Below are 23,259 nucleotides of genomic sequence, written 5' to 3'. Positions count from 1 at the left end.
TTCCAATATTTTCAATTCATTTATTTATAATAAGAATAGGTTCTTAAGCATTGAGTACTAATAAAATTATAACAAAATCTAACAGTTTCACCACTCGCTGTGAATACGCATATATTGCTCGCTTTTATAACATTTTTGTGCTAAACTCTTTCTTATATACAATAAATTAAATATGCGTTATTGGCTAATAGCGTAGTCAACACAACCAGCTTCAAAATGTTTTATACACAATTGCGATACGTTTTGCTTGCTTCCTTTTTCAGGTTCACAGTTTTATCGAAATCACACGCAAAGACATTCATAGGTATTAATATTGTTTGGTTTGTTATTTTGTAGATACATGTATTGTGTAGGCACAATTTATTTATTATTTTTTTATATCCTTGGAGTGTGCTAAAACTAAAAGTAATATTTTCTTGCTAAAAATTTCGATTATATATCTTGTTTAACACATGTACATCTTCATTTAGTTAAGTTTTAGTTTATCTGCTTTTGCATTTTTCATATTTACAAATGCCTGATGATAGTTATTGCTATATAACTAACTATATATTATAAAGTCAACAACTAAATGAATGACGTTAAAGAAAATATGTTCAATGAGTTAGAAAACTCATTGAAGACACTATATATCTTGACTTTACAACATTTACAAATTGGGTTAGTTTTAAGTGTTAACAAAATGGATGATATGTTAGAAATTAATTTTTGTCAGGTTTACATTCCAGGGTAAACATGATGATATTATTCTACGGTCCTTGCTGAATGCGGAGAGTTGATCCTCGTCGTCGGATTCGATGACGTTCGAGTCGTAATCTGTAATACTGTCATTTGCATTCTGGTTGGATTGGTCGCATCATTTAGGTCTGGGCGGAGGCGGCGGTGCCCCAGTGCTCACAGACCCTTGCCGGTGCGGTACCGGCGGTGGGACGTTCGGCCTGCTCGTGAGAACCTTGCCGGGAGGTGGTGCTGGAGGTTGGACACCCGGTGGCAGTGCGGGTGGCGGGTATGCAGGAGGTCCGCCAACCGGGGTGACCGTACCTGGTTCGGGACTCACTGGGATTTGCATCGTTGCCATGTCAAACTCAGTTCTAACATCACCTCTCAGCTTATCCGCATCGGCGAGCAATTCGGGTTCTTCTTGTGTCGTCGCCAGTGGTTCCGGAGCAGTGGTAACCTGTACGTCCAGACTAGGTGGGGGTTTTGGGAGTTGGAACTTCTTATCTGAACCAGCTGCTACGTAGGAGAAGACGCAGAGGACTGCGTAGCAGATCTGATCAGCCTAGAGATAGAAATATTGATAACGTGGATTAATTTGTTGCTGGTATTGGTGGAGTGGCTGATACTGGTGTAACTGATGATGGTGCACCTGGGGTGGTTTGTGAGAGGACCAGCCATTGGGCCAAGTGTATTGAAAAAATCCGATGGAAAGAAAAAATCATCTGGCTTGTCTAAAATTATTGCAGGCACATGCAAATAAAATGAAAATTTAAATAAAACAAAATCAAATGAAACCCACACTTAATCTTATCACAGCCACAGACTTACCATTGAAGATTTATATCTTCTTTGAATAACTTGTCTGGTTTTTGGATCTAAATAATAAAAATTCAATTAATCAATCAAAATCAACATTTTTGATTTGTTACTTACTAAATTCTTCCAAAACAAAAATGCCACCCTTTTGTGTAAAGCATTTCCGAATGTGATCGATGCGCACGAAGAACTGAAAATCAACTCAGATTAATAACACATTTCAAAATACTCTGAAAGTAGTCGGTACAGGTTACACATATTTTATTCGTCTACGTGAGGTGACTAGATGATGTGAACAAAGCAACAACATGCAGATTTATGCAGCAAGCAGATACTCAACTCTCATCGTCAAATCATCGTCGATAACTAAGTTCAAATCCAAGCATGCAATATAGATATATGTGTGAAAGAAGCGTACATTTAAATAGTAAAGGTTTAGGCAACTTCAGAGATGGTTTGCTCAATGTATTAGTTCATATAGTATTAATGGTCAATTATTTTTTTAAAGAGAAATATCCAAATCAAACATCAGGTTTTCAGTTTCAGGTTTTGGCGAATTATTTGGTTCATTTTTAAGATTTTGGATTCAATTGTTTGTGATGTGTGTGGTGTGAATGTTGTGTGTCTGTCTGTCTGTATATTCATCGAAATTCGTTCGAAATTAAATTTTTAACATGCTTGAATGTGTGTGGTGTGAAAGCAACTACAAAGCTAGAACTAAGTCACTATTGAAAGTTAAGCCACGTTTAAACTAGTGTGTAGTTAAAGAAATTGAAAACAAAATCAATCAAAAAAACAAAGCTTGGTGTATTTTGAGTGTTCTGTGTGTAGGTGTAAAGTGTTGATAACAACTACGAATACAAAAATAAACGCCTAAAATCAATGAGAACAATAAATCACTAGGAAGCTGTTCTAATACGATATAATGGGCATCTATTGAAAAACAGGGGTGACAATATCTAAACAGAAATCATATGGTTCGCTGATAAAATCAAACATAATCATTAGAGAGATAAATGGACGAACGAGCGCAAAGAAAACAATCTAACGATGGTATCATATCAAAAGTCGCAAAATTTTCGATTGTTTTTTTTCTCTTATTCCTTCATCAACAGGTCGAATCGTAATATTAATCAGTACCTCAAAGTCCTGCAAGATCGTCAAGCGTTTCAGGCCAGCGCGCGCATGAGAGCAGCGAGAGCGAGCGAGAGCGGTAATTCGGCGGATTCACCCCAAATCACCCCACAAATCGTGTCCGCAATTCGGATAGGTCGGGGTAGGTAGAGAAGAATTTGTATTGTTTGGAAACAAAAATACAAACAGAACACAACATTAGTGCTTTATGTTTTTTTTCTTTTTAAAATTTTTTCTTCAAATTATTAATTTGCTATTTTTCGTTCGAATCGTTTTGACTTGTCGAGAGAAATTTTACTTTATGCCCGACAAGGACCATCTCAAAAGTTCCTAGTATATATATATTTTAAACAAAAAATAAACGTGAAAGAAAACGTTCAGCTAGCTGCAAGAAACGAGTTCGATAAAATGAAAAATAAGTGAAAGTAAGGTTATGTACAGAAATAAACGTTTGTGTTATCGAATTTCATGATTCAATTCTTTTTCTTTTTTTTTTGTTGCCACACACGACCACTCATTTCGTGTTTGTCATCACAAACGAAACACAATCAGAGGAAATCAAAGAAACAGAGCCAGACATCGAGATTTTAAAATCGTACACATAATATTCACGAAGGAAGCAAAGAGAGAGTCAAAAAAAGATAGTAAAATAGTAAAAAAAAACGAGGCAAATTTATATAAGTTTATGCATCCATTTAGTAAGAGAGAAAACAAAATCGACACGTTTGATTACTTTCAGAATTTAATCATATACTTGCACATCGATGTTACAAATGTTCATGCAATCGAGGCATATATAATGTACTTTTCAAAATGTCTAGATTTAAGAATACGTCCTTCTGTCGCAAAAGACTCAGACCCTACTTTACTTAAGATACTGGGGAAAAGTGTGGTTTAAGTTTTTTCGTAATCAAGAAAACTTACTACCTGTTTTGCTGAGTCAATCTCTTAACGGCAATTTCTAATTACTATGACGAATCGAACAAAAATTGCTTTCACTCTATGTTATTTCGCAATTCGCACAGAACAGAAGAACCAAAATCAGGAAGAACGATGCCGAAAACAAAGGCGAGCGAGTGGCACAGAGCAACCAATCCAATCATACGAGACTTAATTTAATTTCAAAATAAAACGAACAAATAATGAGGTAAACGAAGTCATAATCATAAGTAAATAAGAAAGTTTGAGTGGTCCTTGCAGTACAAATGCAGTATACAAGTCACATTAGCGTCACCCAACAACACGAACAGTAATGAATTATACGTTGTCATTTTTATTATTTCTGATTGCATCAAATATTGAAATTGTACGAGCACGCATTTTTTTTCTATATACGTTGACATGTTACGATATTTTGAGTTAAACTTTGGCATAATATACACTGTGCTCTCCATCCGTTTAGTTTGCAGCCATCTCTTGTTTGCAAACAAGACCAATTTATCTATTTCTTTTTTCTTTTTAACTGGTAATGCAAGATAAGTTATTTCTGCTGCTTTTAGGTTAGAATTAGAGCGAAAAGATTACCTTGCTCGTTGCGAAGAGTAGTCCGACACCCTCCATGCACACTTGCAGTAAACCACCTTCTCCGGTGCTCATGTCTTGAACGGGAAATTCACCGCCGAGTTCCGGAGCACTTCCGGCAATCCCACCGCGTTCCATTGCGTCTTTTATACAGTAATAAAGTTGTTTACACTGGAACATACAAACATAGTATATAATTGAGGTTATGTTGGGTTTTATATAAAATACCTTCTTTGTATAATATTTATGTAGTTGGGTTTGTTGTCCGTTGCGTCTCCAAAGACACAATACTTTGTTTTTGGGGCTGTAGGTCATGTTGACAAGCCGTTCATACCACCATCGTTCTACGATGATGCCATTGGTACTCCTTAACACGAGACCATCATCACGAACTTCTAGGAACCTCAACTCGCCTCCACCATCAATTCCTTGATGTACTGTGAAGCTTTGACGGTGCAATAATCTCGATCCCAAGGGTTTCAAGTCAATGTCATTTCCATGCTTTAATTAATATAAATTAGTTGATATTTTGAGGTTAGTAATGTAACATTACCAAGTTATTAATCTGGTCCAATAGTAGATTGACTTCTTGACTGTAGACCAAACCAATGTGGCTTTTACCAAGCAGCCTCCGGATCTTTCTCTTTAACTCCGCTTTGTTTACTTTGAGCATTACCAAAATGGCGGTCAGGTTATACAACATGGTGCTTAGAAGTCGATCTTCGTCGTGTTCTAATCGCTTGCGTTCAGTTTCACTTAAAGCTTTGTAACGTTCCATCATTTCTCGAGGACCTTGATCCATTCCGATCATGTCACGCTCTTGTGAGACCGCATCGAGGAATGCATCCTCCCAGAATTGCATTTGGTCCCAGAGGGTTGACCTTTCTTTGCCAATTAATCCTTCAAACAAATAGGTCCTTTGAGAGTCTGGTGACGGTGTGTTTGCTGTGTTGACCATGTGACCCCCGTGATATCTGAATCCTGTGCTTAGTGATGACTTGCTCGACCAGACGCTGGAGGTTCTTTGTTTAGGAATTTTTGGAAACTAAAATAGATTAAAATTTGTTAAATAGAGGAAGTGATGAAGGTTTGAGACAATTAAACAACAATCAAAAGCAACATTAAGTAATAAATGACTGACCTGTAGTGTTTCGACCTCTGTGTCCGAGACGGTAGAGCGGAAGGAGGCTTGCGGCCCGCCACGGTTCAAGCCGCACGCGGGTCCGGTGGTAATCGACCCGCCCGGCGACAGGGTGCCGCCGGAACCATGCATCGTACCTTCGGCCTGTATGGCACACACACAACATTTATTGTCCAGGTAATCTTTCTTTCAAAAATATATACAAATATAATCCGCTAATCAGCACATTCAAAGATTGCCTGGAACCGCAAAAGAAAATTTAACCAAAATCTCTACTTACATCTGATTCAAACGAGGTAAGTTTACTGAGCAGCATGTTTTTCTTCTGATTGAGCATATCCTTGAACATTTCAGCTGTGGAATGATGCCCTTCGGGATCATCCTCAGCCCCAGATTGAAGTCGCACTTCGGGTGCTTCCGAATGTGATGACTTTCGTGAATCCCAGTCTAATTGAATTGATGATCGCGGAGATTGTGGCGACCGCGGACTGGAACTTTGTGTAGTCAATTGATCCATTACGGAACTCTCATTGAAATCCTTGGACCAGTAGTGTGTGTGGGATATCTCTTGCAATTGGAACGCTGATGCCATTCCGCCCAGTCCGTAATTACTATAGGTTACTTCGAGGCCGTGCGTCACGGCCTGCAGAGCCTTGAGCATCCCTTTCCACACCGCCTTCGGCACACACTGCAAGTAGCCATTCAATGCAAACAAGGTTTAATTACTGACATAATTGCGTGGGATGCAAACTACTTACCACGTCGTCAATGTGATCATCAGGCGAGATTTTCCTCTCGAGTGTTTTATTCAGTTTACTGACTACAAAGTTGCGATAAGATTCGTCCTCCATGAGCTTCTTCAAACGATTTAATTTCAGCCAACCTACGCCCTCGCCCTCGAGGATTTGATTGACCACATCTTTGAGAAACAATTGGTTTTCAGCGTTCGTAGTAGTGCGATCGATTGATTGCTTTCGCTGGAATTCATCGGAGCGTTTGCTGGGAGTGTGTTTAATCAAAGGACTCTTTTCAACCAATCCTTTGGGACCACGTGGGAACGGCCCAAACACGCCGGTTTTATTTGTTTCTTTTGCTTTCAATTGCATCTGTTGCGTTTGTTGTTGCGCCTGAGCTTGTTGAATTTGTTGCTGTTGTTGTTGTGCCTTTTTATTACCAAATATTCCAGAAAACATGCTCGTTGTTGAAGCAGCAATTCCATTGAGATCGGAGCTAATATTTGACAAGAAGTCTCTGCTTGTTCCAGCCAATAAACCTGAACTAGCCTGAACCAAAGATGTACTGGTGGTTGACGCTCGACGTTCATCAGCTTTATTAAACGAGTCGCCTCGGAGTAAACCTTTCTTTGATACTACTTCTTTTGCACTTTTGGTCAAATCTCCAATTGTAGATTTTCCAACGTATGTTAAGTCTTCTACTGTATTTTTAGACACTGCCGCTGCGGTTTTACTTGCTTCCAATGCAGTTTTTGAAGCTTCTTGTACAGATTTCGAAGCTTCCTCAACAGCTTTCTTGGTTTCTTTAGTGAATTTATCCAGTGGTGCAAAAATATGACTCTCTTCAGCTTCTGTTAGTTTTCCTTTGGCTTGTATTTTTAATTTATCCATTTGGGCCAGGAGACCATCTTGACTACTCTGACGAGTTTGTTCCTTAACTAATTCCTTGGCCTGTGAAGCAAATTGTTCGAAGAGTGAGTTTTGTGATGACTGCCGTGTGACACTGTGAGCTGATGAAGGAGCTGGGCTGCATTGTGGTGAGCCTGATGTACTGCTGAAACTTGATGTTCTGGCTAGAACATTACCAACGCTGGGTTGACGTTGCAACGGCACCGGACTGATCGGTGGTACTGGTGTTATTGATTTTCCTGAGCGAGTTTTTCGTGCATTTCTATTGTCAACATCACTATTTGGAGAGTCTGGTTTCATCCCAGCACTAACGATAGTTTTTGGAGTCGTCGTGGAATTGGAATCAGATTCGTTTTCTAAACTTCCACTTTCCTCACGTTCTTTAGAATCTTTTGTTTGGGCCTCTTGTTTTTTACCGAATTCAAACTCAGAATCACGATTGAATGAAGGCGATGATAAATCAGACTGGGTACTACTTGATGAGCTTTGTGCGGATCCAGGACGATCATCTGGTATCTCACCATCGGGATATTGCAACTGTGATGGTGGATGATATACCAAAAGAGGGTCCAAGTTACTAGACAATGACATATTTTGTGCTAACTTTCGAGACTCCGCATACGACGCTGAATAACCAGGTGATAGGTCAGAGGAAGCCATTTCAGACACAAAATCAGATAGTGATGAATAACTTGAGCTGGTACTATCAGCACCTTCGGAATCTGATCCGGATTCATCAGTAGGTTGATTCTCCATATTCTGTAAACTTCTCAATGCTCCATTTAAAGAACTTCCATCGTCCCAGACCACAAAATGAATCGGGTCTAATGTATGCAGATACCACTTGGGTTTGTCTCCGATCTGACCAGGATCTAGCACTCCCGTATGCACTCTCTGGAATGCAACGTTCGTTGGAGTCAACGACCATTCAGCAAGGAACTCAACCGCCTGCGTGCGCGCAAACCTATTTAGAAATTGTGACGCTCTCGGTCGTGACCGTAGGAAGCTATTGATCTGAAACGCAACCACTGGTCGTGGATATAAGCGCAGGGTTCGCGTGTGCTCCGAAAAGTTTGCGAGCAAGTTCTGCGAGTTGAAGAACTTTACCATCGCGACCCGGGTTGCGACGTCTACGGAATCAACATCATTGCCGTAGATAAATGGGTTGAAGGCAAGTGAACTGGTTGGAGGTGGAATGGGTGTTATCGACGAGCGTGGCGAAGCACTGGGCGGCGTTGGCGAGTTGCCAGTATGGCGTGTGATTGGTATCGTTGGAGGTGTGGGCGACATGTCAGGGGACTTCCTAGCAGAAGAAACACTAAACCCAAACCATTAAAATCATTAAAACTTTGCTCTAAGTTTGCTCTTACCTTAAAGTGTTCATCGACAAGGATTCACGCCTTGAAGGTTGTAATTGCTGTTGAGTGTTGGCCGATGGCGTTGACAAACCAGTAAGTGCCTATAATCATCATTATCATTTTATCAATCACAACCAACGCAGGGGATATTCATAGGGAAGCATTACAGCTGACTGAAAACACATGCAGTCTCATGCAAGATCAACACGAAGATCGAGAATACATTTGCGGGATTTATAATGAGATCGACCTTTAAAGGGTTTTATGGGTATCTTGGGGGCATTGAAAGGTTTCTTGTTTCAGTGTGCGTCTACGGCTGATCTTTACTTTGTGGAAACAACTTCTACGAGAGTACTTGTATTATACGTCTACTGCGAGCGCTTTCTATGTTTCTATGTTGTTTATATTACTGTGTATGTGTGTTTAAAGTGTTTTTAGTGTAATGCGTTCGTAGATAGTATTGAATTGGATATTTACGCCGCTGCCCGCCTGGTCCATGAGTTGCATGGCCTGAGAAAAAGGACAACAAACAGACAAATGTGAAAAGGCGAAAGACCAAAACGTGTATTGAATTGTAAAACATTGGCAATGCGATGAGAACAACAAACAAAGCTCAGAATAAATCAAATCGGCCCATCGGTTCCTAGAAACCTACCTGTTTCAGATGGTTCTTAAGAATGGTCCCTTCTGGTTCCGGCAACGGAGGTATTTCAGCCGGTGAAGTCAACTTGCATGAATCCAGATCCACCAACCAGATATCATCGGGAAGTCTAATTAAAATTATAAATTAAAATGTTTACATTTAACTGCTTTAGTTTCATCTCACTTGAAGTTCTTTTTGTACATCAGGAAACTCGCCGGTAATCCAATGACAAACGGCGTTGGTGCTAACAAAAGTTGTTCGGCGCAACTCATGCAGGTGGGTAACAGTGGAATCACAGGGAACATATACTCCAGGGGGTAGATCATTGTCACGAAGGCCATCACAGACATTGAGAGTGCGTTGTAGTCCCTTGACTGAAGCACCACTTTGTTCTCCAGTAGAATAAGCGTGAGGACCTTGAGGCATGTGTCCACTCCAAGCAGTTCCAAGGGTAAGTGTAAGGGGAAGTCAATTAAGGTGAACCTTGTATGATCGGGTAAAGCAAAAACCAATGAGTCGTAAACGCTGGGCGATAAAATTTCCATCGACACTCTGGAAATAAAGTTCAGACATTGTGTGAAAAAACAATAAAAAGATCGTTGCGTTACTTTGTCTTCCCCGGTATTGGCACTGGCGCGGATAGCAAACGTAGTATCCATGTCTCGATTTCTCTGACGTCATGCAGGACAATAGAGGGAGTCGCTTCTGTTGCCTGGCCGGTCAGGATACTCCACACGGTGTCTCTATAAGTTGAAGGTCACATCTTGATGTAATAAAACTGCAAACACACCCACACATTGTTGATGGGCTCACCTGCCAACCTGCTTTGATCCACCCACGCTTCGTGGGCTCGAACTTTCATTGCATGCGTCAATCAATTTCTTGAGGATGAATAAACACTCACGGAACGAGCTGAAGAACGGATGATGCGAAAGTATACAAAGCGATGTTAATGAATGATTACGAATGCGTTGGCGTTTCCTACTCGCACGAGGAGATGGAGTGTGACTACCACCACTTTCCGAATCATTACTGGGAGCTGTAACTCCCAATCTGGGAGGTTGTATTGTAGAATTCGGCACTTCAGAGTCGCGTCTACTCGGACAGTCTTTTTCCGAATCGCTGGGTCCCACATTACTGCTGCGATAATCACTGGAGAACGCTGAATCCGAACTTTTTTCCATACTCTTTCGCCAGGAGTCTCTTCGTAGAACAGAGGAACCTCGACGCGTGTTTTGGGCATTTGCGGGACCACGTTCAATTGGTCGATAGAAATTAACGCAGATGCCGAATCTAGTTCGGCCTGAATCTTTATCCGTCAGCATGAAGACAAACGATGACGGTTCTCGCAGAGCTGTTCGTCGAGGACCCACGGATGAGCAACCTTCCGGTTGGCAAAAATACACCATATCCAGGGGCATCGGAAAGTCTTTATGGTCATTGGTCGGGTAGCGCCTTAATAGTTCCGGCGACTATTTCAAAAAACATTTTTCCTCATCATCATCATCTTCTTCTTCTTGTTTTTATTTTATTTTTTACAAAAAAGTTTGTGTTTCACGCGAGTGTATTTAATTCTTACCTGTATAGATGGATTTGTGCTTGGTCGCACAGAATTCGCCGGGCGCACCCCGACGATGACCAAATAGTCAATCAGTCGGGGGCAGAGGAACTGCCGCTCGGCGTCCAGAGACATCTTGCACGATTGGGTCACCTGCTGTAGGTCATAGTAAATCCGCCGTAAAAATCGCCAGTGTTGTTCATAGTCGTCGCGCGATTACTGAAACAAACGAACAACGCAAAACACTGTAGCCCACATTTGCCCGCATTTCCACATTGATAACGCCGCGCACGCGAGTATTTACTAACTGTAGACAGTGTAGACATGTAGATTGTTTTATTAGCTGGCTAGCAGACATGATATAATTATGCTAGTAAATAATTTGCATTGGAAAAAAATAATAATGATTACAAAAACCGCAACCGACATTAATTACGTTGAAAAGTTTTATCCGATTATTTTTTCGCAAATACTTTCGCAACGTTGAATCAACATTTCGACCGTGATTGACGACTGTAATCACGGCGAAAGACTGTAATAACAGGGCTGTGGTTGCGTGCGCTGAATAAACTAACCGACAATGCTTTTTATCTCTTAATTTTGAGCGTTTTACGAGCAAACTCATGAAGACTTTGAACGCATAGGCGTAGGCGCGTTTTTTACTACATTGTCACCTTATAATCAACGTTCGCAAATTTTAATGTTGCAAATATGTAAGCTCAATGCGTGGCTGTGTGTTGGTGTAATTTTGTGTATTCGTAGATGAAGCTAACACACAGACGAGCCTTACGTTGCCCCAACCGATCGATAACGCGCGGCCCCTGCCTTTGCAGCGTGTCGAGTTGGCCTATATTTTTAGATTTTCCATTACGAGCACTTTTCTAACGCTTTTTAGGTATTGATTATTGCATTATCGAAGGGCTACAGCATATTAATAAACATAATTAAACGCAAAACTATCAAAACTCTTCAAAAACTCGCAAAAACCCCAAAATTATATTTGTAACTGTTTAAATTGATTGCACAATAAAATTATATTTGCGAATATTTTATTTACGGAATTTTAATGGAATTGTTTGTTAATTTATTTAAATATGGCACTTACCATTTTGTTGTTAAGTTCTTTACAGGACACGGCTCGAAAACGCCCGTATCCTTCTTGACAGCACTGATGTTCTGCGATTACTACCAGTTGTACGCGTAGCGCTGCCGCCCGCCGCCTCCACCACCTCAACGCCGCCGCCGTGCGGGACTCAAGTTCTTGATCGAAGGGTAACGGCCATGCGCCTGAGTGCTTTTAGTCCTAGACACAATTATTTTTGCTAATCATGTCTGTATATCTGTTCTTTTTTTAGTTTGGGAGTGTTAAAAGGCTTCGTTTATTATTTAATGCCATTATCATCGATAAAAACTTTTTTTAATTTAAAAACAATATACATTCTATTCTCTTATATAATACAATAAATTTTAGGAGAACTAAAATATAATAAAAACATTTTACATTGAAATTAAAGAAAACTTAAGTTAACTAATAAATAAAAATAAATAAAAAGTTTGGTGGGTGTATATTAAGTTGCCTATAGTAAATTCCAGTTTACTAAGCAATAGAGAAATTTAAAAACATTCTGATGCAATTCAAGTAAAATTTACTTAATATTCAATTGTCATTCACTATTTCAATCTGAAATCTAAAATTTATGACGTCATGGTGTTCATTAACATCACACTCATTAAAATTCCTCCTCCAAACTTGTTTTTTGGGTCATAATCACTTTGACTGCATGAGTTATTGTGTACCTGTGCTATAGTGTTTGATTACTTTACTTAAATCGCGCTAGTCGGTTGCGCGCAGTCAAATATAACCTCGCGAGACGTGACATGTGCTCATGCATTCGCGCCTGACGGATTGATAAATCGAAAAAGTGTATTTCTGTGTGATAAATCGCAGCGTTCGTAATCGGCTGATACCGATGTTGCTTTAGCGACTACCAAAAGATTATCGCACGAAGCATAAACGCGTTTATCTCATTATGTCGTAAGTCGTGTCGTCGTAGTCACGGACGACGATGCGCGACAGTCATTAAATGTGTAACGATTATTTATTAAATAATACGAAACAAACAGTGTAAATGAAAGTTGAAAAGTTCTTTTAGTTGGATGCCTGTCAAACTGAAGTAATTTTCTTTTCAATTGGAGTTTCCGTGGGCGTTTTAAATCAGTCGTGCGTAAAATTGAACAAGATTCATCATGACAGTATCTTCGTCTTCGAACAACACCAAGGATGGTGTTATTGATTTCACAGCTGGATTTTTAGGTAAGGATAATATTTTATAGAGATCGGGGAATAATTTCATTGGAAATAAGGTTAAAACTTAGTGTAAATGATTTTTATTTAAATTTCCATCTGATAGATCAAAAATTGAAAATTTGCAATTTTTATCATTTTCAGTCGCGATTTTAGACCTTTTACCCCATTAAATTAAATTATTTTAAATTTCCATCTTATAGAGAATTTTCCAATCTTTCATAATCTATAATTTTCTCGTTTCTATCTCTTTTAGTTTAAAAGATATTCACTGTCAAAAATCATGGAAATAAGTTTTCAAGCACAATTTTTTTTTATGAATTTAAATTTCATCTTTTAAATTTTTAATTTAACCATCTTATTTTATAGAGAATTGTGCGTAGATTAAGATGCTGAGATGCGTTCTTCTCTATCTTCTTTAGTTTACGAGATATTCGCAATTGAAACAAATCGTCAAAAATTGAAAAATTGCAATTTTTAGCACTTTTAATGGTGTTTTTTGACCTTTTACTGTAGGAAATATAATTATTTTATATTTTAATCTGATAGAGAATTTTCCTATCTTCCATAATCTGTAATTTTCTAGTTGCTATCTCTTTTAGTTTAGAAGATATATCGAAAATCGTGGAAATAAATGCAAATTTTTCTAATTAAATAGGTGGCGTTGCTTTGGTATACGTAGGACAACCCTTGGACACAATCAAAGTAAAAATGCAAACATTCCCAAAACTGTACACTAACATGTTTGGATGCTTCGTGCAAACCTTGAAACACGATGGCATTTATAAAGGTCTATATGCGGGCACAGTCCCCGCTCTGGTAGCAAACATCACCGAAAACTCCGTCCTCTTCATGTGCTACGGCATGTGCCAGAAGGTGATACAATACGCGACAAAAACAGACTCAATCGAGAACCTCAGCATCGTCAGTAACGGTCTAGCCGGCTGTCTTGCATCTTTCTTCTCATCCATAGCACTAACTCCAACCGAACTAATCAAGTGCAAACTGCAGGCGATGTACGAGATGCAAAAAATTGAAATCGCAAAAGGCAATGTCGTGCAAAGAATTGGACCGTTTGCATTAACCTGCGACATCTATCGTCGAGAGGGTACCAGAGGTTTGTTCAGAGGGTTAGTGCCAACACTAGCGCGTGAGATGCCAGGTTATTTCTTTTTCTTCGGCGGGTACGAAGGAATGCGCGTGTTGCTAGCCAAAGAGGGGCAGAATAAAGACGATATCGGTTTGGGTAAGACCATGGTAGCCGGTGCTGTGGGTGGGACAGTTTTCTGGATCAGTGTGTACCCAATAGACGTAATCAAGTCAAGAATTCAAGTGCAAGGATTGAGTATAGGTATGCATACGTTAGCAATGAAAATGCTCCGGACGGAAGGCATTGCATCATTATTCAGTGGTTTACTTCCGACTTTAGTCAGGACCGTACCTGCAACTGCCACATTATTCGCTACGTACGAATACAGCAAGAGATTTATGCACCAAATATTCTAGTTATTACTAATTACACCTATATATATAAAAAAAAGTTCACTAACTTATAATTTGCTCAAACATTCGAATTTTATTATTTTAGTTAATGTTTTTGTCTCGTGTGTTTTATTTGACTACAATAAATATTGAAAAAATACTGTGACATAAATATAAATAAGTTCTATTTGTATAATACTGTTTCTTCTTCATTAGTTTGTATTTATTTGATCGTGATCTACTTATATTCTAAATTTTCCAGGAACGAGATGAAACCGACCGCTGGATTTGCGTCATTCGCGTCCCGCGCAATTCGTCCTGGCAGCAAACTGTCGAAAAGTTTCGATCGGTTCGTGTGTTGCGCCTGCTTGGTGGACATGTAGTAGTCGTACAAATCATTGCGCTCTTTTTTGGTTAATCTACTAAGTAGATTATTTCGCCGGTGAGGATACTCCTCCCATTCGGATGTAGACCTGCAAATTCACACAGAGGCCTCTTAATTTGCAAGCACGACATGAATCTTCAAGTAATGTAATTATTAGTTTCAGACTTGGGGGAGTTTTCCATGTACATGGCTGTACTGTTACGTGAAACTTCGAGAGTGATCCACTTTTAACACCAATGTCTTACGTTTGCAAAATTTTGTGCAAAAGACATTTTTGTGTTAAAATTATTTATTTGTTCGTTTGGTTGCCTACATCATGCAAGGTTATGAAAAACAGATAATACTTGTTTACGATAATTTGTACTATGCATAAAAGCACGTAATAAAATTAATCGTTTTAGATGTCTGATGACACCAACGAATACAAAACACTTCGCAAACAACTGTTGCGATAGAAGAAAACGACGTCAAACACGCGATTGTTAATAATCGTGTTTAAAGCACGCTTGAAGTTGCTTCCCAAAAAGTAACACATTTTATTTTTAAGTGGAATATCAAGTTCCGTATGAAATCTGAAGTACTCAGTGTCATTCTGCATGATATATTAATAATTTTGCAATGTAATACTACTACCGCGTCTTTTTTCCTGCTGCGCTGTGCGGCGAAAGGATAACAACACTGTGAAGAATGATATTTCCGCTTTTTTTCGTTCACTTTCCACGCATTCATGACGCAATTCACTATGATAAGACCCGGATTTTATTACACAAAGGGTAAAGGGCGATAAAGAAGATCACGGCCTTGAAAAATATTGCACTAGCTTCTTATCTAACTTGGGCATACAAGTCTTGGGTCAAAATTTATTGGGGCTTCTTCTATCAGAATAAATATTGATCAAATGTGTCATAAAATAGTTTTAGCTATTATAGCGATGACAATGTTTATACCTGGGTATTTTCGATCGGATGAAATCGTCGAAGATCATGTCCAAATTTCGAATTTTTGGGACGCCTCGCTTCATCACGCTGCCTCGGCACATCAAATGCAGCGGATACTTCCTGGAAATAATAAAATAATAAAGTTGCTAGCGTAAATGAAATTGATTTGATTTGTCGAAATTGGACTTGGGATTTTATTGCAGCTTGCAACAACTTACATGCAACGATCTTTCAAGTCAACCTTCTCGCCGGCGGCGCATCCGTTCGTGACGATCAACAACAGCGCCGTAAAGAGTAATGTCGCGTGCCGGAAATGGCCAATACTGCTGATTGACAACGATTTTTTGCCAATTATTGTCATTCTGATAAACGGCTGCAAAGTAATGTGTTTAGTTAAAGTTTTATTTATACTTTTATATTATTTCTATGCTATTTGTGCTGCCTACCAACTAGGTTAACTTTGGTTATGTCAAAAACTTAATTTGACTGATGAAAAGTTTATTTAGTATTTGAATCAGGTTTATTTTGTTTAATTGTGACTACAATAGCCGGTTTCTTAAAATTATCTTCATACATAGATAAAATGGGTTGATTTTCATTAATTTCATTAAAATTTTAGAAGTACAGGACTGATTTGACCAATTTTTGTTTAAAAAGAAAGAAGATAGTTCCAAAACAACTATTTTTCTCAAACAAATTCTTTGTAATTTTTCATCAATAATTTTGGTAGATAAATATGATTCTGCAATTGAATGAACAAGCAAAAGTTTGATTAATGACAGACTAGTGCGGTTGGGTCGTTTGAACACTTGATGCGGCTTGATTTCTACCCCAGTGGTTAGCTAAGACAGTTGAAAAGCGAGAGTGATAATGATTTCAAAACGCGAATTGCTCATGCACGAAATCGCATCCACAACGTCCGCAACAATTCGTGGAAAATGTCGCGATGCGTCCGTATTTCACGCAAGATTTAACATCAGCTTGAAGCTCCGTCAGTGTGTTAATGGCGCCGGCGACCCTGATGACCAGAAATGTACGGGTCAACAATTCGCTTCCGTCCACCTCGTGAGCATTCAACACTTCCCGCAATCGAATCGTACACAGCTGACATCAACAAAACACGATTACGATTTAAATGACTCAACTCGATATCGCGCGTGACAATTTAATTACACTCCCACGCCTCGGCATCTCATCCAATGAAAATCCAATTATTTTCCATCTAATGGAAACCGGTTGGAATGCGCGACTTTATTGCGTTTTACCTTGATTTAATAAATATTTAACTACGCATATTCGAAGACCAAGTGAAAAGTGAAAGATTGAAAGAAAGAGTTGAAAATATTTACAAAGCACATTCTTGGCCGACAGACGCATTGATCGATGATTGATTGCAATCATTTATTCGTGGTGGGTATTTGCGTAAAACGGTTTATGTATTCCTTCCGGAATGCGTGACGTCTAATCACAATCTAAACACATTTTCATTCATCTGTCAATCCTGAATCGCATCAATAGATTCCATTGAGTGTTTAAGCTTTCATATTTGCCGAAAATAATCGAAGATTTGTTTGGAAATCGTAAAATCGTGTTTTATGCAACTTCATAAAATGATTACACTATTTGATTGGTTGGTAACAAATGTTATTTTATTACTATTATTATTGCTCTATTCAAATGCGAATTTTATATCAAATATTTTATGATTCAATTCGCAACTGTTTCCAACACGCAATAAAAACGTGAACTTTCGATACTGATGAAAGGTTAATAATTATAATTCAACTTGATCCAAAAGTTTTACCATGAAGTAGAACTATTGATGCGCACAAGTTGAATTTTCTTCTTCTTGTAATGCATTGTCAGATATTAAGTAAATAAATCAAATGTTGCATCATTCACAATCGTTTTGAACTGTGCTTTTAATGAATTTTAAATTTTTGTCTACTTTTGTTGTTATTGATTATTTTAAGTTATTTAGTGCTTAAAAAATATTTATCTACTTACTTTTAAATTCTTCGTAGTTGTATATTATTTTGTCTTGCGTGTGGTCGATGTTTTGACGTGCGAATGTTGTTCAACTGGTTCAACTTTAATCTCTTGCACCGTCCATGCTTGTTGCAAACATTCGTTTTCGTCAGGACAACTGACTGCGTGTTGCGTGAGGCGGCTCCTTTTAACAAAATTTCCAGTCTTGCGCTTTGCGCGGTCCCTCATCTCGGTTGGGACGAAATTCCGCCAAAATTTGTTGTCCTTCAATGCTGGTATACTGTCTGTTATGAATTGTTATTAAACGTACTAATACTAACATAATAAGTAAAATTTATCCTGCTTTAATAATTATTAGAAAAGCAATCGTTTTTTTTATTTGAATTATTTTTTATCTACTTTACTTAAAATGAAAAAAACTGTGAAGTTTTGTATGACTTTATCACACTCTACATTGATAAATTCAAAAAATACTGACTGTAAAAGTAGTTTTTTTGCTTTTAAAGTTTAAATTTAAACGTGCATTTAAAGACGACTTGGACATAAAAAGAAAAATTAATAATTACTTTGTGTTTATTTCTGGTCTTTTCCTTCCACTGGCGCAAATCAGTTTTAAAAGTGGTTCCCAGATGTCGCAAGCATCGCAATATTGTCTCAATTCAAACATTTTAAATTGCTAGAGTTTAAATAAAATCAATGGTACATATTATTTATTTATCACAAAAATGATTTATATTATTTGTATTACTATTGGTCTGTACATTATTTACTTCAATACTTTATTTTTATCTTACAGTTATAAGTGATTCATAGATGACGCTTCAAATGACAGCGTCATTTCATGCGGGACAGTCGCAGGCTGCCGCTCATTTTGTCTGCATTGTCACATTTCAGTAAAGTGGAATCAAATCAACATTCTCCCATTATTTTGCAAAGCTATTGACCTGTTTAAACGTAAGTATAGTGCTTAATATCCCTATAACTATGCGTAATAATTCAATTCGTTGAGAATGATATATTTTGTTTAATTTCCTTCACTGTGTGCATTCGTTATTTGGAATCAACTTGTGGTATTGAAAAATTGAAATTCTGATTAGATGCCGACTATTAAATTGCAATCCTCCGACGGAGAGAACTTTGAGGTTGACGTCGAGATTGCCAAGTGCTCTGTCACCATTAAAACCATGCTGGAAGATCTTGGAATGGATGAGGATGAAGATGAGGCAGTTCCATTGCCAAATGTTAACTCCGCCATCCTCAAGAAGGTCATCCAGTGGGCTACATACCACAAGGATGACCCACCACCACCAGAGGATGATGAGAACAAAGAAAAACGCACTGATGACATCTCCTCCTGGGATGCTGACTTTCTTAAAGTTGACCAGGGCACACTTTTTGAGCTCATCTTAGCTGCTAACTATTTGGACATCAAGGGCTTACTTGATGTGACTTGCAAAACTGTTGCTAATATGATTAAAGGCAAGACCCCAGAAGAGATTAGGAAAACTTTCAATATCAAGAACGATTTCACTGCCTCCGAAGAGGAGCAGGTGAAGAAGGAGAATGAATGGTGTGAGGAGAAATAGATCAAATTATACACGTTTTTATTTTCTATTTTAATACTGTGTATTATGGATGTGACAGTGTGGTAGGCTTTTATTTTATTTTTCATTAGGTGATTGAGTATTGAATAAATTTACACTGGAAATTATTGTAAATTCAAAGCAGCCGTCAAGATTTTACATATTTTATTTGAGCCTAATTAATATTTCTTTTTTGTCGATTTTAGTCAAGTTCAATCAATATAATAATAAATACAGCTAGTCCCAGGCTAGTTTGACTAAAAATAATTTTCCCCAGGAACTATTGTGTTATTCGTACGTATGTTTCTCATTGTTTCGGACATGGAGAATGAGTTTATATTAACCTGATAAACATTTAAATTATGTGGAATATACGAGGGCAGAACGCTAAAACACACAATTTGTATTTGTTATACGGAAAATAACTGAAATGAGTACTGGGAATGTTGGGTTGCCTACGCTAAAAAAAAGTGAAAATTTCCTTTTTACAAATAACTGCTTGAAAGATAAGATAAGATAAAATAATATCGATCTTTTGAACTTTCTTAATCGTTATTAAAAGTTCGGGCATTCGCAGGTAGTTATTTGATCATTAAAACTTAAATCTTTGATTTTATTTTTGGGACGCCGATTGAAGTAAGCAGGTAATATTTATTCTTTATTATAACTCAATACTATTTAGTAAAGATGCCTAATAACCAATAGATATGGAACCCTATGTAAAAGAATTCAATTTAATGAACCATTCAAATTTGAAGCAAGAACACTTGTTCTGTTCAAAATGTACAAAAGTATTCATCACTGAAATATATACCATAGTATGTGAAGATGAGGCTGAAAATGAGAACTACTGTGAACCATGCTATAAGTCTGAAGATCTGGAGAGTAAAGGTTTAATGGTTGTGAATCACTTTCTTAAGAAATATTTACGTACCGCTCGATTTCCGTGCATATTTGAGCAATGCAACTTTACTGATGGTTATTCTATGTTTCAAAAGCATGTGCCAATTTGTGTGTTTGGACCTACACCACCAGTTAATGTTACTTGTCCAATGGATAAAGAGCTGTTTCATGATGTTGCTTTATTTTTGGAACATTTGTCTGGTCATGAGAATGTTAAAAAAATAGTACTTGATTCATTAAGAATTACAATTGAATTGGATCTTGAAGAGAAACTGGATCACATCATTGTAGCTGATTACAAAAATCACTATTTTCTTGTTTTCATCAAATTTCTAGATGAAACAGTTTCAATCAAGGTGGGAAAACATTTGTTTGGCCCGAATGCGGAAAGTATGCCATTTACTATTATTTATCAATTTGAAAACATTGAAATGCGCCTGGATGGAATTCAATATCCAATTGAAACCTTAATCAACAGTGGAGAAAATGTTGATGGTTTATTGCTTAGTACCTCATTACTTCACAAAAATACCGAAATCAGTATGTATATTGCCAATTATGAAATGGTAAAGAATACATTTGCTAGTTGTCTCGTATGCTTCAAACTTTTATTGTCTGATGTTAGGCAATGCAAGAATGCGCATTTTGTTTGTGTTACATGTGCCTCTGAAACAAGGAAATAGTGTTCAGTTTGTAGAGGAGAGATGATTGATCTAATAATCAACTTGAAACGCATATTACCAGATTATGAATTCCCATGCGAGAATTTTGATGATGGGTGTGCAGAACTTGTAAAGCCAAGTGATATGCATAAGCATAACATGGTGTGTGCTTTCAGAAGAATTGAATGCTCAGTGTGCTGGAAGGAATATAGAGCACATAATTTTTGTGCTCATGTAAGAGATAAACACGAGAAAATTCGGAACAACTTTGCAGATTTGGGTATTTATTGTTATGAAATATTATTCCGATCAAATATTTTTATATTGACTATATCGAACTTTAGAACATTCCCGTATAAGTCTCTAAAACTTAATGAAATAACTTTGCCTGAGGGATGGGGTGCGGTTTGGTATAAAATAGAGTTGCTTAAAGATTCCAAATGTAACCAAGAACTTCTTTGTAAATCTAACGTTGAGTGTTTTTGCTGTAGCAATTTTGACGCGGTGTCTATCGCAATCTTTCGCAAATGAAAACTTTCAAGTTTTTACCGCGTAGGTACTATTTTTGTATCCTAACTTCATTTTCTTATAATCTTTATTTTATCATCACAAATAATTATCATTATTACTATTAACGTTCTTTGTTTCTATTATTCTATTTTTAGTATATAATTCACAGTATGAATTTAGATTTGTCGATTTTAGGTGTTTTAATTGTATTTTCTCTTCAATATTTTGTTAAACAAAAGAAATTTATTCGATAAAATAAAATAACTATAAAAAAGCAAGTTGTCATGTACACTACATAATTCCATGCTGCTTATTTCGCTTAAACCGAAGGCCCGGAATGCCAAGCTTTGCGCACAAAGTGTGTGCACATCCAAAGTCGTCTCTCGAGCATTGTGCAGCCCCTACAATTGCACCGTAAACCATTGCTGCATAAATACACAGAACAGCTATCACGAATACTATCAGGCTGTATAGAATTAGACCGGACTTTCGTGTTTGGCTGCATCTGTAAGTTATAAAAACAAAAGTTTAAATATAATTTTAATTAATAAGAGTTTCATATAATTCTATTCTAATTTAAAATTGTGATTCCTGCGTAGCAACGACTCCGTGGCGCAACGGTAGCGCGTCTGACTCCAGATCAGAAGGTTGCGTGTTCAAATCACGTCGGGGTCACAGCTGTGCCTAGCTTTTTGTTTATTGTGTATCAAAAAAGGTAAAGTTTAAAACTATTTGATAAATATAACAAATTTTAAATTCTGCGCTGATTTAAAATTACCTTTGTGTATTCTTTACTATGCGGTCAAATTTACAATTGCATTTTCCTATTTGTGTTTGTACCAAGTTAACGACAGTCTGGCGATGCCTTCGAATGTCAATTTTATGTTGAGCAGGGATCTTGATTACTGGTGCGGTGCGGTGGCAGTGTAAATTCAATTGTTCTGTTATGTGCTTCTTGGCTTTCCAATCCATTTAATTTGGACCTTTGTGTTCATTTGAACAGAATGATTTGATAATACGTATAAATGCAAGTATTAGGATGTCAAGATGACAATTTCATGTTAAGGTCAGAATAATATTAGTGATTTGGGGCGGAAATATGATGAAATTTGCAGTTATTAGGTTATACAAGTAATATAATTTTATTTGCAAGAAATTCTTTGATTTATACTTCAATTTTGTAGTGAGTTTAATTTTTCAAACGCTAAGTGTATAATGGGTTGCCTATGATAACATTCTATAACTTTACATATTTCCATTGAATAAGCATTGAGCATTTTCGGAAAATTAGCGCAGTATTTGCGAATATTTCGAATAGCAATTGTTCATTTTGTAGGTGCCTGTACAGATGCCTTTGATTAGATAAATGATTAGATAAGATTAGCTTGTAATAAATAACAATATCAAACTTTAACTATATTCACAACAATAAATTTTGTTATTGAGTGTGTATCGCTAACTTCTTACATTGAATACTTATTTATTACTTGTAAGACAAAAATACTGCCACAATGGTAAAAACGGTTATTGAAGATATAAACCAGAAACTAGAAGATAACCGAAAAGAGAAAGAGAAGTTAGTTGGTGTCACAAAAAGCAAACTTGCGGAAGATGGAAAAGCGCAGGCGCGTCAAAAACAAGTAGAAATGGCTCAACGTATTAAACAGCAGGAAAAACTACATTTACGGTAATAATTGTAATTGCAAAAAGGCAAACAAAGAATAAAGTATTAAATTTTTATAACTTGTCGTTGTAAACTTAAAGAAATTAATTTACGTATATGTTTAAACATGGTATTTTAAATTGATTGACAACTAACAAAACTGTTACCTGGCGTTTCCGGATTTTGAAAGTTTTTTTTTATTGCATAAAATATTGCTCAATCTTTCGTCTACAACATCCACACGCACCAACCACGCATCGATGATGATAATTTAAATCGAAAAGCAATAAAATCGTTCAAGTCAA

At 37.3% G+C, this 23,259-nt stretch overlaps 4 protein-coding genes, 1 long non-coding RNA gene and 1 other non-coding gene across 12 annotated transcripts; 3 read left to right on the top strand and 3 right to left on the bottom strand.

Moving 5' to 3' along the window:
• Positions 1-6: 6 nt before the first annotated feature.
• Positions 7-11,759, bottom strand: Rab3-GEF (Rab3 GDP-GTP exchange factor). Of its 7 annotated transcripts, none has more exons than XM_065303515.1 (17): positions 11,640-11,759; positions 10,556-10,753; positions 9,790-10,448; positions 9,585-9,719; positions 9,160-9,528; positions 8,989-9,103; positions 8,811-8,843; positions 8,346-8,434; positions 6,091-8,293; positions 5,613-6,020; positions 5,333-5,476; positions 4,745-5,236; positions 4,420-4,692; positions 4,195-4,362; positions 1,654-1,726; positions 1,549-1,595; positions 7-1,282 (listed from the first exon to the last, which is right to left on the bottom strand). In XM_065303515.1, exons 2-17 carry the CDS (start codon positions 10,667-10,669, stop codon positions 857-859), a joined length of 5,748 nt encoding a protein of 1,915 aa, XP_065159587.1. In that variant the 5' UTR covers positions 10,670-10,753; positions 11,640-11,759; the 3' UTR covers positions 7-856. The 7 variants fall into 7 exon arrangements, with proteins under 7 accessions (XP_065159587.1, XP_065159590.1, XP_065159589.1 ...); XM_065303519.1 differs by having other exon boundaries at positions 1,147-1,451; XM_065303518.1 differs by lacking the exon at positions 5,333-5,476.
• Positions 11,760-12,346: 587 nt separating this feature from the next.
• Positions 12,347-14,481, top strand: LOC135792219 (mitochondrial ornithine transporter 1). Its single transcript, XM_065302829.1, has 2 exons — positions 12,347-12,848; positions 13,498-14,481. The coding sequence occupies exons 1-2, from the start codon at positions 12,782-12,784 to the stop codon at positions 14,343-14,345; spliced, it is 915 nt and encodes a 304-aa protein (XP_065158901.1). The 5' UTR covers positions 12,347-12,781; the 3' UTR covers positions 14,346-14,481.
• On the bottom strand, positions 14,390-17,886 carry LOC135792220 (uncharacterized). The gene is made up of 4 exons (XM_065302831.1): positions 17,652-17,886; positions 15,863-16,017; positions 15,654-15,764; positions 14,390-14,794 (listed from the first exon to the last, which is right to left on the bottom strand). The coding sequence occupies exons 2-4, from the start codon at positions 16,003-16,005 to the stop codon at positions 14,560-14,562; spliced, it is 489 nt and encodes a 162-aa protein (XP_065158903.1). The 5' UTR covers positions 16,006-16,017; positions 17,652-17,886; the 3' UTR covers positions 14,390-14,559.
• Positions 17,887-18,444: 558 nt separating this feature from the next.
• On the top strand, positions 18,445-19,483 carry LOC135792288 (S-phase kinase-associated protein 1). Its single transcript, XM_065302916.1, has 2 exons — positions 18,445-18,587; positions 18,731-19,483. Exon 2 carries the CDS (start codon positions 18,731-18,733, stop codon positions 19,217-19,219), a length of 489 nt encoding a protein of 162 aa, XP_065158988.1. The 5' UTR covers positions 18,445-18,587; the 3' UTR covers positions 19,220-19,483.
• A 2,031-nt stretch (positions 19,484-21,514) lies between these two features.
• LOC135792289 (uncharacterized) lies at positions 21,515-22,496 on the bottom strand. The gene is made up of 2 exons (XR_010548234.1): positions 22,070-22,496; positions 21,515-21,796 (listed from the first exon to the last, which is right to left on the bottom strand). It is a non-coding gene; the product is annotated as an uncharacterized lncRNA (long non-coding RNA).
• TRNAW-CCA (transfer RNA tryptophan (anticodon CCA)) lies at positions 21,895-21,966 on the top strand. Its single transcript has one exon. It is a non-coding gene; the product is annotated as a tRNA-Trp (tRNA).
• Positions 22,497-23,259: the final 763 nt, after the last annotated feature.

Source organism: Atheta coriaria, unplaced genomic scaffold, assembly GCF_025399875.1.
Source record: "Atheta coriaria isolate IRGN ID8LTWV9N9 unplaced genomic scaffold, Caltech_Dcor_3.1 hic_scaffold_5_pilon, whole genome shotgun sequence".
Classification (NCBI taxonomy): domain Eukaryota; kingdom Metazoa; phylum Arthropoda; class Insecta; order Coleoptera; family Staphylinidae; genus Dalotia; species Dalotia coriaria.
This window is presented reverse-complemented; position numbering and strand designations above follow the sequence as displayed.